This window comes from Lynx rufus, unplaced genomic scaffold (assembly GCF_022079265.1).
Source record: "Lynx rufus isolate CCGP_SWC_20201006 ecotype Redwood Valley unplaced genomic scaffold, mLynRuf1.p SCAF_53, whole genome shotgun sequence".
Classification (NCBI taxonomy): Eukaryota; Metazoa; Chordata; class Mammalia; order Carnivora; family Felidae; genus Lynx; species Lynx rufus.
Window position 1 is genome coordinate 592,576 of NW_025814871.1, and position 10,798 is coordinate 603,373.

At 64.8% G+C, this 10,798-nt stretch overlaps 1 protein-coding gene across 2 annotated transcripts; it reads right to left on the bottom strand.

Annotated features, from left to right (window-relative positions):
* Positions 1-1,260: 1,260 nt before the first annotated feature.
* On the bottom strand, positions 1,261-10,448 carry WDR18 (WD repeat domain 18). Of its 2 annotated transcripts, XM_047100850.1 has the most exons (11): positions 9,478-10,446; positions 8,324-8,434; positions 6,769-6,902; positions 6,472-6,613; positions 5,874-6,017; positions 5,668-5,732; positions 5,449-5,573; positions 5,030-5,196; positions 4,088-4,156; positions 3,869-3,996; positions 1,261-1,785 (listed from the first exon to the last, which is right to left on the bottom strand). In XM_047100850.1, exons 1-11 carry the CDS (start codon positions 9,685-9,687, stop codon positions 1,722-1,724), a joined length of 1,359 nt encoding a protein of 452 aa, XP_046956806.1. In that variant the 5' UTR covers positions 9,688-10,446; the 3' UTR covers positions 1,261-1,721. The 2 variants fall into 2 exon arrangements, with proteins under 2 accessions (XP_046956806.1, XP_046956807.1); XM_047100851.1 differs by lacking the exon at positions 1,261-1,785 and having other exon boundaries at positions 3,865-3,996; positions 9,478-10,448.
* Between the last annotated feature and the right edge of the window lie 350 nt (positions 10,449-10,798).

The window sequence follows — 10,798 nt, forward strand, 5'->3', positions numbered from 1 at the left end:
TCGACAGTGGGAGGGCAAGAGTGGGTCTGGCTTGCTAATGTGGTCTCTGATGCTCGCACACAGTGGGCACTCTAATTGATGCTTGAGCTCAGACAGGACAGTTACATCACCCTCCACTGCTCCAGCAGCTTCCATAGCTCCCTGCCCTCTACCATCCCCCGAGCCTTCTCCCGGGCTCCGACCAGGTTCTTCCCGGGACCCTGGCATGCAGCAGGTACTCACTAAACACCGGCTGACCCAGGCCCACCAGCACCCTGCACGGAATCCTCTCAGCCCGTCCTCCCCAAGGTGGGGGGGCGGGGGGGAAGTGTCCCAACACCCCTCAGGGCACAGAACATTCCCGTGCTGATGAGCGAATCTGCACACACAAAACCATCTCCTTTTGGAGCCAGTGTTACAGAGGCAGGAATAAAACTCCATCAGATAAATAAAAATGCCAAACGGCAGCCAACAGTGTGGATCCAATTTGGAGAGGAGCGTCCAGAGCTGTGTGCCTGGGTTCCGGCCGACAAGGCCACCGTGTCCAGCCACTTGGCCAGCCACCCGAGGACAGGGAAGGTCCCAGGTTGCAGGCTCGCGCCCTGACCTGAGTCACCGCTGTCCTGCCAGGGGCCCCTGGCACCAGGGAGCCCACCCACCTGCCCTGGTCCTGGCTGAGGCACCAGGAGGTAAAGAGCCCACAGGGACCGCCCGGGCTCTGCCCACCCTGTGGTGAGGTCCCTCTGACAGCACGACTCCTCAGGATGAGGGGCCCGTCCTGGGTAGGGGACGGTCCCTCACCCCAAGCCAGCTCAGCAGATGCCAGCCGGCCGCCCTTGGCCCTCTGAGGGCTCACACACACGGGCGCCCTCTGAAGCTGCCCGTTCCCACTACACTTCTGCCTTTTCTGCATCATCTCCCCACGGTCAGGGGCCGGGACAAAGAGCCCAGACTCTGCGGGGATCTAGAACTGCCACTTCCCAGCTGTATGACCCAGCATCAACTCCCTGACCACCGTGCCTCGGTTTCCCCATACTTACAAGGCGATAAGAGTTCCCATCTCCCGGTTGCCGTGCAGATTCAACAAGTGAACACACGGGAGGTGTTTTTCCCAACTGTGGTAAAACGCGTAATAAAATTTAACACTTTAACCATTTTTCTGTTTTTTTTTTTTTTTTTTTTTTTTTTTTAGAGACAGAAGACAAACTGGGAAGGGCAGAGAGAAGAAGCGAGAACCTCAAGCAGGCTCCATGGAGCCCGACGCAGGGCTGGACCCCGGGAACCACGAGATCACCACCTAAGCCAAAAATCAAGTGGACGTTTAACCGACTGAGCCACCCAGGCGCCCCTCATCGCGACCACTTCCAAGTGCACAGCTCAGTGACATCAGGCGCACTCACACGGTCGCGCAGCCGCCCCCACCATCCATCTCCAGAACTTTCCATCTCCCCAGACTGAGACTCTGTCCCCAAGCAGCACAGACTCCCCGCCCCCTGCCCACCCCTGGCTCCCCCAGTCTGCTCGCTGGCTCTGTGGACGCGACTCCTCAGGGGACCCCCTGTGCGTGGGGTCACGCAGGACGTGTCCTTCTGGGTCTGGCTTCCGTCACCGCGCAGTGTCCTCGGGGTCCATCCACGTGGTGGCAGGTGGCACTTTCTAAGGCTGGATCACATTCGGGCGTGTGGATGGACCACGGAGTGCCTACCCTCCGTGCGCGGACGGGCACCGGGGGTGTCCGGCGACTAAGGACCGTGCTGCTGTGAACGTGGGTGTGCAGGTACCTCTTTGCGCCCCGACGTGCATCTCCTGTGGGTGAGAGGGAGCCCGGACACGGGAGTGTGGTGAGAGCCGGGACACAGGCCTGCTGGAGCACGGGGAGGCCCGACTCCCGAGGACCCTCCAGGCTGTTTGCTACGCCAGCACCCGCCCCACGTCCCCACCAGCGCACACGCGGTGCCCTCCTGGAACACGGCCGGCAGGCACCGGGTGTCGCCGGCCTCTTCCCCTCGGCAGCGACTGCGCGGGATTTGGGGTCAGCTTGTGCTACGGAACGTGCACGTGAACCTCAGCCCGGACCTGACGGTTCGCCCCGTGCCACGCACCTGCCGCACGCCAGCTGCGCACAAGCCCTGAGGCCTCCCTGCGGACCCAGAAGGGCCATGTCCCGCTTTACAGATATGGAAACTGAGTCTGGGCCCGACTGCAGCTTCTCCGAGGCTGCAGTGACCAGATGGAGAGGCCAGCGGGGACCAAGTGTCCCCTGATGCTCTTGGGCCTGAGTCAGATCACAGCACCCCCGCCCCTCCCTTCAGCCCTGCAGGAACCAGGAAGGTCAGCTGCCTCTGCCCCGGGCCAGAGGGCGGGAGGAGTGACACGGCAGGAGGAAACCCCAGGACCCACGGAGTCAGCAGCTGAGGGTCCAGAGTGGTGCTGGGGGGGGGGGGGGGGCTCTGACCCTGTGAATCCTTGGGAGGTCAGGGGGAACAGCACCCCCGAGGCAAGAATGCAGAGCCAGGAAGGGCGGCCTCCAGACGAAGGTCGAAACGCTCAGCCCATCTCGTGGCCACCTGCCAGCTCCCTTCCCAGCACCTGGCCCCCAGAACCAGCGACACATCTCCTTCTGAAACATTTACTCCTGGAACACGTACAGGCAGCCAAGGGCATGGAGGGAGGGCACAGGGGCACAGGCACCAGGGGCTCCGAGGGACCCTCGCTTGGGTCTGGGCACCAGAGCCTCAGTCAAACCAGATCTTCCAGACTTTCTGGAGACCCGAGGGTGAGGACAGCCTGGGCCCAGCCTACAGATGGGAAAACAGAGACCCTGGCACTCTCGGGAGGGGGCTGGCACCCTTGGGACCCTGGCTAAGCCCCTCCCTGCCCTCCGCTGCTGACGGGAACCCCAGAGGCCCAGGGCCTGCTGTAACCCCATTCTGGCCTCAAGGGGCTGACGGAGCCCAACTGAAAGCTGTGGGGGTGGGGGGCTTCCAACGTGGTGTCCCCAGTTAGCCAGCAGGACCCCGTCTCATGCCCTATCAGCTGCCGTGTGGCGAGACCCGTGGCCAGGGCGCACAGCCAGAGGAAGGGGCCATCCCTGAGCCCGGGAGCGGGATCCCAGCTGGGACTGCTGGTTCCAGCTTCAGGTTCTCCAGCACCTGCTCGACCACGTGGATTTTCTAGGGCATTAAGCTGAGCTGTCAGGGGCGGGCAGCCTTCTGGAAAGTTCGAGGATGGCTGTGGGGCCCACGTGTCTGAGCTGGGCTCCAGGTGCCGGCTGACCACTGGCCACATCCCCAGGGCAGGTGTCCCTGGCCTCTCTCAGGCCCTTTTAGGCCAAGGGACGTCCTCATCGGGCCGTGTGGGCACACGTCCTTCTGGAGGACTCTGGCCCAGAACCGCCCCCACGTGAGCCAGGCTGGGGGCACCCTTGCTGGGAGGCCATCAAAGGGACGGGACCGGTGGGACCACACTGCGCTCTCTGAACCATTCCTGCCCCGGGTAACCTCCACCCGCACCTCAGAAGCCACCCCTGCCCCAGCACACCCTCCCACCGAGTGTGGCCTGGTCCTCACGGTCGAGCGAAAGCCCTGGGGCAGCCGACCGGTCTCTGAAAAGAACCATGACTTCTTGACAGAGCTTTAAAAACCGGACTCAGGGGGCTCTGCTGAAACAGGTCCCGCTAGGAGTCCTGGGGCCACCACGCGGGACCTGGGACCACCCCCCGCCACCGCCAGGGCACACAGAGGGTTGAAGAGAAGAGGCTTTTAGTCCTTGTGTTAAAGACAGAGCAGCACCAGAAGCCGCACGGAGGCACCGGTGGCCAACACGTGGTACACGAGGCTCCCGGAGGGGGCAACCCGTCCAGGGGCCGCTCGGCGGGCGGGGGGCTCACTTGGCCGGCCGCGTGATGATGCGCGTGGAGAAGTCGAACAGGTCGCGGTTGACCTTCCGCAGGTTCCGCACCTCGTCCTCCAGCTCGGCCACGCGGATCCGCAGCTGGTCCTGGCCGCCCAGGACGCTCTGGGGAAGGACAGGAAGCCGGGTCGCCGGCGGGTCCCGGACGGGGCGGGGGCTCGGGGCGTCCCCTGCCCGCCCCGTGGCCCCGGCCCACCTTCTCCATCGTGCCGCTCATCACCGCGTGCAGCTGCTCTGCCCGCTCCAGGTGGCTGGGCTCCGAGCCCTGCAACACAGAAGGGGCCGCGGGGCGCCCAGTGAGCAGGGGCAGCGGCCCTGCCGGGGAGGTGCCTTCCTGACACCCGCTGGCGAGGGGACGCTGGGGCTTGCGGAAAGGACCGCCAGACGCCGGGCTGGGGCGCGCGACGTCTCTACTGAGGTCACGGGCTCCAGCCCCCCGGCTGGACGGGTGCAATGTACTCCCAACGCGGCCCGGGGGCAGGGACACCCAAGGCCAGGCCGTGGGCACAGCGCTGGGCCCTGACGGTCGTGCAGAGACCAAGGTCAAGGAGGCCCAGGGGACGGGCCGGCCGGTCAGCCGAGGCCTCCGGCCCCGGCACACCGTGGGCTGGACGCCGCTACTGCTGCGGGGAGGCCGTCTGTCTCCTGCTGGACAGCGTCCGGGCACGCGGCCCTCGTTGGCACAGCCAGAGGCCAGCTGTCTGCAGGAGGGCTCCAGACACCCCGAGGGGCTTGTGCAGTTCACGGCACGGAACGGTGGGCGGGGCACGGCCCGAGCCTGCCAGGCAAGGACCTGCAGAGCAGGTGGGTGCCCCTGGGCCTGGGGCGGCAGATGGGCGATCCCTGGGGGCTCCCCTCCCCCCCCCCCCACGGCCCCCCGTGGAGAATAGGCCGGACACACGGTACTTTCAGGCCAAGCTCTGCTCCGCAACGCGCCCTCGTTCCAAACGCCCTGGGTTTCCTGAGCTCACCTGCCAAACCCCCGCCTGGGCTCAGTCGCCAGGTCAGAGATGGCCCCTCACCGGGAGCGCCGGTGCCCGAGGCAGGTCACCACCCTGAACCCGACAGAACGTGCCAGAGCTGGGCAGAGGAAGGTCTTCCCGAGGGAGGGGACGCCTGTGTGGGGATGGGGACATACCTGCTGGTGGAGGCCCAGGCGCAGCGTGAAGCCCCCTCGGTGGGGCTCATCCCCGTGCTCGGCGCCCAGCAGGTGCTTGTTGAAGTGGGGCAGGGGCAGGCCCGGCCTGAAGTCCGAGCTCACCATGCTGAGCGGCGCCAGCATGATGGAGGCGTTGGTCACAGGGCCTGTGGCAGGGCAGGCCGCGGTCCGAAGCCGCCCCAGGCCACGCAGGCGACTCCCACGGGCCCCCAGTCCTCACCCCCAGCTGTCCAGGAGCGGCACCGCCCGGACCCCGGGCCTCTCCTCACAGCACAGGCCCCGGGGCGGCCAACTCGCCGGGGAAAAACCGTGGTGTGGCCAAACCGGAGAAGCCGCGCGCCTTCGGGAGCCCCCGGAGGAGCTGGCTGCCCCGTGCCCCCGCACCCAGGGCGCCTCACCTTTGAGGGTCACCGTCCTGATGCACTGCTTGCTCTGGACGTCCCACAGGCGCACGGTCTCATCGTGCGAGCCGGAGAGCAGCACGCTGCCATCGGTAGACACGGACAGGCAGGTCACCTGGTTCCTGGGGACGACGAGCCCCACAGAGGGCGGCACAGGTGACCCCAAGCCGAGAGCCCGAGCACGGGGCCCCTCCCGCTCCCGGCCCCGCCCCGCACCTGTGCCCTCTGAACGCCTTCCCGCTGTCCTGCTCCGGCTGGAAGGTCTTCTCTCTCTGCCCAGGCTGTGGAGGCCAAGAGGGCCCGGGGCCGCGCCTCAGCCCGGGGGGCCCCAGGCAGCGGGGCGGGGGGAACCTGGGGTCCCACGGCCCACTGAGCACCCCGGCCCGGGCCCAGGCACCCCCTTCCCCCACCTGTCCACTCACCCAGGTGCAAAGGTCGACCTGGAAGATGGAACCGTCGCTGCCCCCACAGAACAGGTGGTGCTCGGCCAGGTCCATGGTCACGGCCACGATGGCCACGTCGAACAGCACAGAGAGCAGGAGCTCGCCCGACGAGACCTCCCACAGCTGGGGGTGTGGGTGCGATAGGAGCTCTGGCCGCTCTGGACCCCCGGGAACCGGGGCCGCAGCCGTGGCCCGGGGGTCGGGGGTGTGGAGAGACCCAGCCTTCCCAGGGGCAGAACTCGCCTCTCAGGCCCATGACCCCTCCCCCCACCTGCTTTAGCCGCCGCTGGCCCCCCGCCCACCGCAAAGCCCAAAGGGCCAGCGTGCCCTCAAATCCCCTGAGGTCTGGCCAGGGAGCCGCCAGGCACAGGCAGCCAACTGGGAATTTCCAAGCCGACGCAGGCCTGGACCGTCCACCCTCTGGCCGTCCTTGAGGTGGGAGGCATCAGGGGGATTAGGAGCTGTCTGGAGCTGCCAGCCTGGGGAAAGGAGGCGACTCACTGGCTCACGCTGGCCAAGAGCCTGCCCGCTGCCAGGACATGCCTCACAGATCCACTTGGGGGAGGGGGGTCCCTACCTTCACCGTCTGGTCCAGCGAAGAGGTGGCCACCCGGGCCAGGGGCCCCCCAAAGCCACAGTGCAGGTCTGTGATGGGGAGGGTGTGACGAGACCAGACATGCCGGGGGGCTGGGGTCCTGGAGGGGTCCACCTGCAGCACGCTGTGTGCAAGAAACAGACCTCAGCAAGGGGGGGGAGGGGGCCCACACCCTGACGCCCCGCCTGGCTCTCAGCCCCCTCCCACCCTGGGGCCCCGGCACGGCTCTTGCCACGTGCGCTGTGGCCAGACCCGACCCGAGAGGGCCCGAGGCCCCACCTGCACAGGCTCCACACCAGCACCAGGCAGTCTTTGCCCCCCGAGAGGAAGTGGCTGCTGTCCCCAGTGAACCGCAAGCATGACACATCCTGATAGTGGCGGCTCAGGATGACCAGAAGGTTCCCCGTGGAGACCTGTGGAGGGTGCACACAGGTCAGGGCAGGAAACGGGCGCTGCCCCCGCCTCCCCCGGCTGCCAGGTCACACGGGGGCACTGGGGGGAGAGCCTGTCCACACTGACTGTCCCAGCGCTCGGGTCAGGGGTTCACGGCCAGGGTGTCTGGGAGGAATACTGAGGCCTGGTGGGAGGCCATGCCTCTTCCCGGCTGTCCTGCCTAGGACATCCCCAAATGGATGATGATCTTGCTGGAGCTCCCACCCCCTCGTCCACAGTCACCCTGACCTCTGAGCCCTGTGCGTCAGCTGGCCCGAGGACCCCTGTCCAGTGCGGGACAAGGCCGTCACGTAACCGTGGCGTCCGGGGAGGGCATGGGCTGTCTGCATGGAGGAGAGTGACAAGGCCACAGAAGAGGCTGGTGAGACCGTGGGCCCTTCCCTCCAGAACCAGCCAGACCTGGGACCCAGGAGCGGGAAGTCACCGTCTTCAGACGCCACCGCAGGGGGATGGGCCAGTGGCCGGGGCCGGGGGCAAGGGGGAGGCCCCTGGCGGCACAGACAGGTGAGCCTGGGAAGGTGGGGTGGGCTGGGGGGCCAAGACTCTGTTGCGAGTTGTATTAGTTCCCCTAATACACAGATTCACGTTCTAACTCCTGAGACCTGAGGCCTTCCTTGAACACGGGGTCTTTACAAGTCTAACCACACACCAGAGGGTGGCCCTGAATCTAACCGTTGGTGTCCTTACATAAGGAAAAGCCGGAGAAACAGCCTCCCCCTGAGGCCCCCGCTCTGAGGATTTCCAGCTTTCCTCCCCCCTCATCCACACAGATGGAAGGGGGGAAAGGTGGACAGTGGCAGATACCGGAGTCAGGTCCTCAGCCGGAGTTGCTGCCTTGGGTTGGCTGTGGGGGGCGCCCCCTTGTGTCCATGGAGGGTGAGGGAGCCAGGGTCAGACCACAGAGCCCACCAGCCAAGACCCAAGACGTCCCTCATTAGAGAGGGAAAGGGGACATTGATTTCTGCCCACGCTCCCTGCACCAGGGCAAGGATTTCTACCACGATGGGCAACCTTTGAAGAAACCCCCCCGCCCCAGTTTCCCTCCCTGCACCAGAGCAACCACTTCCTAGTTTTAGAATCATTAAAAATCGTTAAAATCATTAAAAGCCTCTGGGGTGAAATAACTAAGCCCCCTCGTATCTCTGTGGCCCTCAGACCTCTGGGGGAAGTACAAAGGCCGTTTTACAGGTGTGGACAAGGTCAAGAAAGGCAGAGCGTGATTATGTGTCCATCTTCTGGCTCCAAACCCTGTGCTGTCTGTGCAGGAGGTGACGCGGGTGTCCCCCGCCCAAACATAAGCAACTGTTGGTGACAACACGGTCTAATTAACCCAGCGCCCTGAGTCCAAATCCCACTACCTTGGTTTTACGCCTGCTCTCACCTCCCACAGGTATATGCTCTCTGCAATCCCCGCCAGGACATACAGGCCATTGGGTGACGTGGTCAGACAGGTGACAGGTCCAGGACACATGATCTTCTGCTGGAGCTGGTCCTAGAGAGATATAAGAAGCCTCTGAGCTTCACGTGGAACTCGGAAGCTAGGGGACAGTGGGGAGAAAAGCTCCGAGAGAGCTATAAAGAAGGGCAGGAACAGGGGTGATTTGAACTAATCAAGGGTCATCAAGAAGGCACCTGATCCAGCCCAGGCTTTGCAGGCTGGAGGGGGAGGCCTGCAGATTGCTGGATCAAAGCAGAACGGTGCTCACTCTGGGTGGGGGTAGGGGTGGGCAAGCCACAGAAGGTCCAGGAAGGAGTTGGAGAGCCCCACGGCCAGGCGGCTTGTGCCACAACCCCGCCTTCCCTAACATCCAGCCTGTGATCCTGACGGTCAGTTTTCTCATCTCTTTAAAGGGAAAACTTCCTGAGTATGAGCGGACCACACCAGGTAAAGCCAGAACACAGAGCTTGTCCCGAGAAACTTCAGCTGTCAGAGCCGGGCAGCAAGAAACTTCAGTGGCTGCACTTTGGGTGTTTATAAGAGACCAATGGGCCCTTGGGATGAAGGGTAGTATCTCTTTGGGGGGGGGGGTGGAATAAATGCATGACTCTCCTGGGCCTCTGATATTCACCTTCCAAGAACAACAGACCCGTGGAACCCCCACAGAAAATCCTTTTTCCCCCCTTCTCCTTACATGAGCAGCAAACAAGTTTATTAGCGTGTTAAGATCAGAAAGCTCTCTTTACAAAGAGGGAGCATTCAAGAGCGAACACTCTGAAAGTCCTTTACTTAAACTTCGCTCCCCAAGCTCCCTCCCACTTCCCCAGCCCATCAAGGGTGCCTGCCCCACAGACGCTCCTCACGCTCCCCAGCGGCCCACCCTCAGCCCCGCGCCAACGATCCCCACCCAACCCAGAGCGAGCCTCCCTCCTCGCCAACCGCCCCCAGACCCGCGCATGCGCACCGCACCCTAACCGAGACCACCCCCGCCCCGGTCCAGGGACCCCGCGGGCCCCGCCGACCCTTCCCCCGACCCCACTCTGGGGCACCCCGCGCACTCTCCGACGAAGCCCGGGCCGGGGCGCGCGCCGCCGCACCTTCCGCTGCAGCTCCCAGGCGCTGATGTAGTTCTTGCCCAGCTGCGCCGCCAGCAGGTACTCGCCATTGAGCAGCGCCAGGCCGCGGGGTCCGGCCTGGCCGCCGCGGTACGTGAGCAAATTGGCGCCCGAATGCAGCTCCCACACGATGCAGCTCCACAGCTGGGCCGCCGAGTCCGTACACACGGCCACTTCCATGGGAGCCGCCATCTTGCCTCCCCCCCACCGCCCCGGAAGTACGTCACGCCAGCGAGACTCCGGCACCTGCGCCGCGGCGGCTAGAGCGGCGCCCACGTCTCCTCGCCCGGGCTGGCGCGTGACCACGTGCTCGAGAGGGGGCTAGATCCCCGCCCCGCGGCGGTGGGGGCGCTGCCGTGGGGTTGGTGACCGTGGAAGGAGACCTCGCCCCCAGATAGGTGGGGAAGTCGGGGCTCAGGGTCTCCTGCAGAGAACTTCAGAGCCCGGAGGTCGCCTGGCCGTTTCCGCTGGGCGCCTTTGACCAAGTGGCACGGTCTCTCGATTCCTTTTCTTTTTTTTAATGTGCGAATAGTAAAGTCCCGAGCTCGCAGGCCTCGATAATCATTTGCACGAAAAACGCGCACTACGTACCTAACCTGTCTAGCTGAACGCCCCCGGGTCCACCGTCCGCCGCCCCCAGACCCCTCTTCTCTGGGGCCACGAAGTGCACCTGTACATTTCAGGAACGTGGTGCAGGCCAAACAAGTCGCGATCTCAGCCTGAGGGGCGCCTACCCTCCACTACAGCTGCCGGCCCCAGGCCAGGTCTCCAAACAGCGCCTTTCAAAAACGTGGAATTAGGTGGAAACCTGTGAAGTCAATCCACTTAGCCGGTGAGGCCTTGGCGTCTATTCCCAGCGACACTGGAGGGTGCCGGATGCCCGGGGTCTGCAACAGTGCCGGAAGCGCCCGCCCCAAGCTGCCGAGGACGTTATGGGAGCAGGTGTCCTAGAGCAGGGTGGAGACCGTGCGCCCCCAACCCCGCTTCATATCCAGGAGACGATGGGTGGACGGAGGGAGGGAACCGCCTGAGCGAGGAGCTCGGGGCGTGGGGTATCCGCGGCTCCAGCCCCGACCGCCAGGTGGCAGGCGCGAGCCTCGGACCGGGAGGCCGGACCCGGAAAGGGCTTTTGCCCAGGGCGGCTGCTCCCAGCCCTGGGGCCACAGCAAGAAGCAGTTACGGGGATGAAGGGCTGCCACGGGGGACCTGCCTAGTTTGGGGGTCTGGAAGAGGGGCTTCCGAGAGCAGGTGTCACTTGAGCAGGGAATTCACAACTTGGAGGGAAAGGTGGGCAGAGGAACGT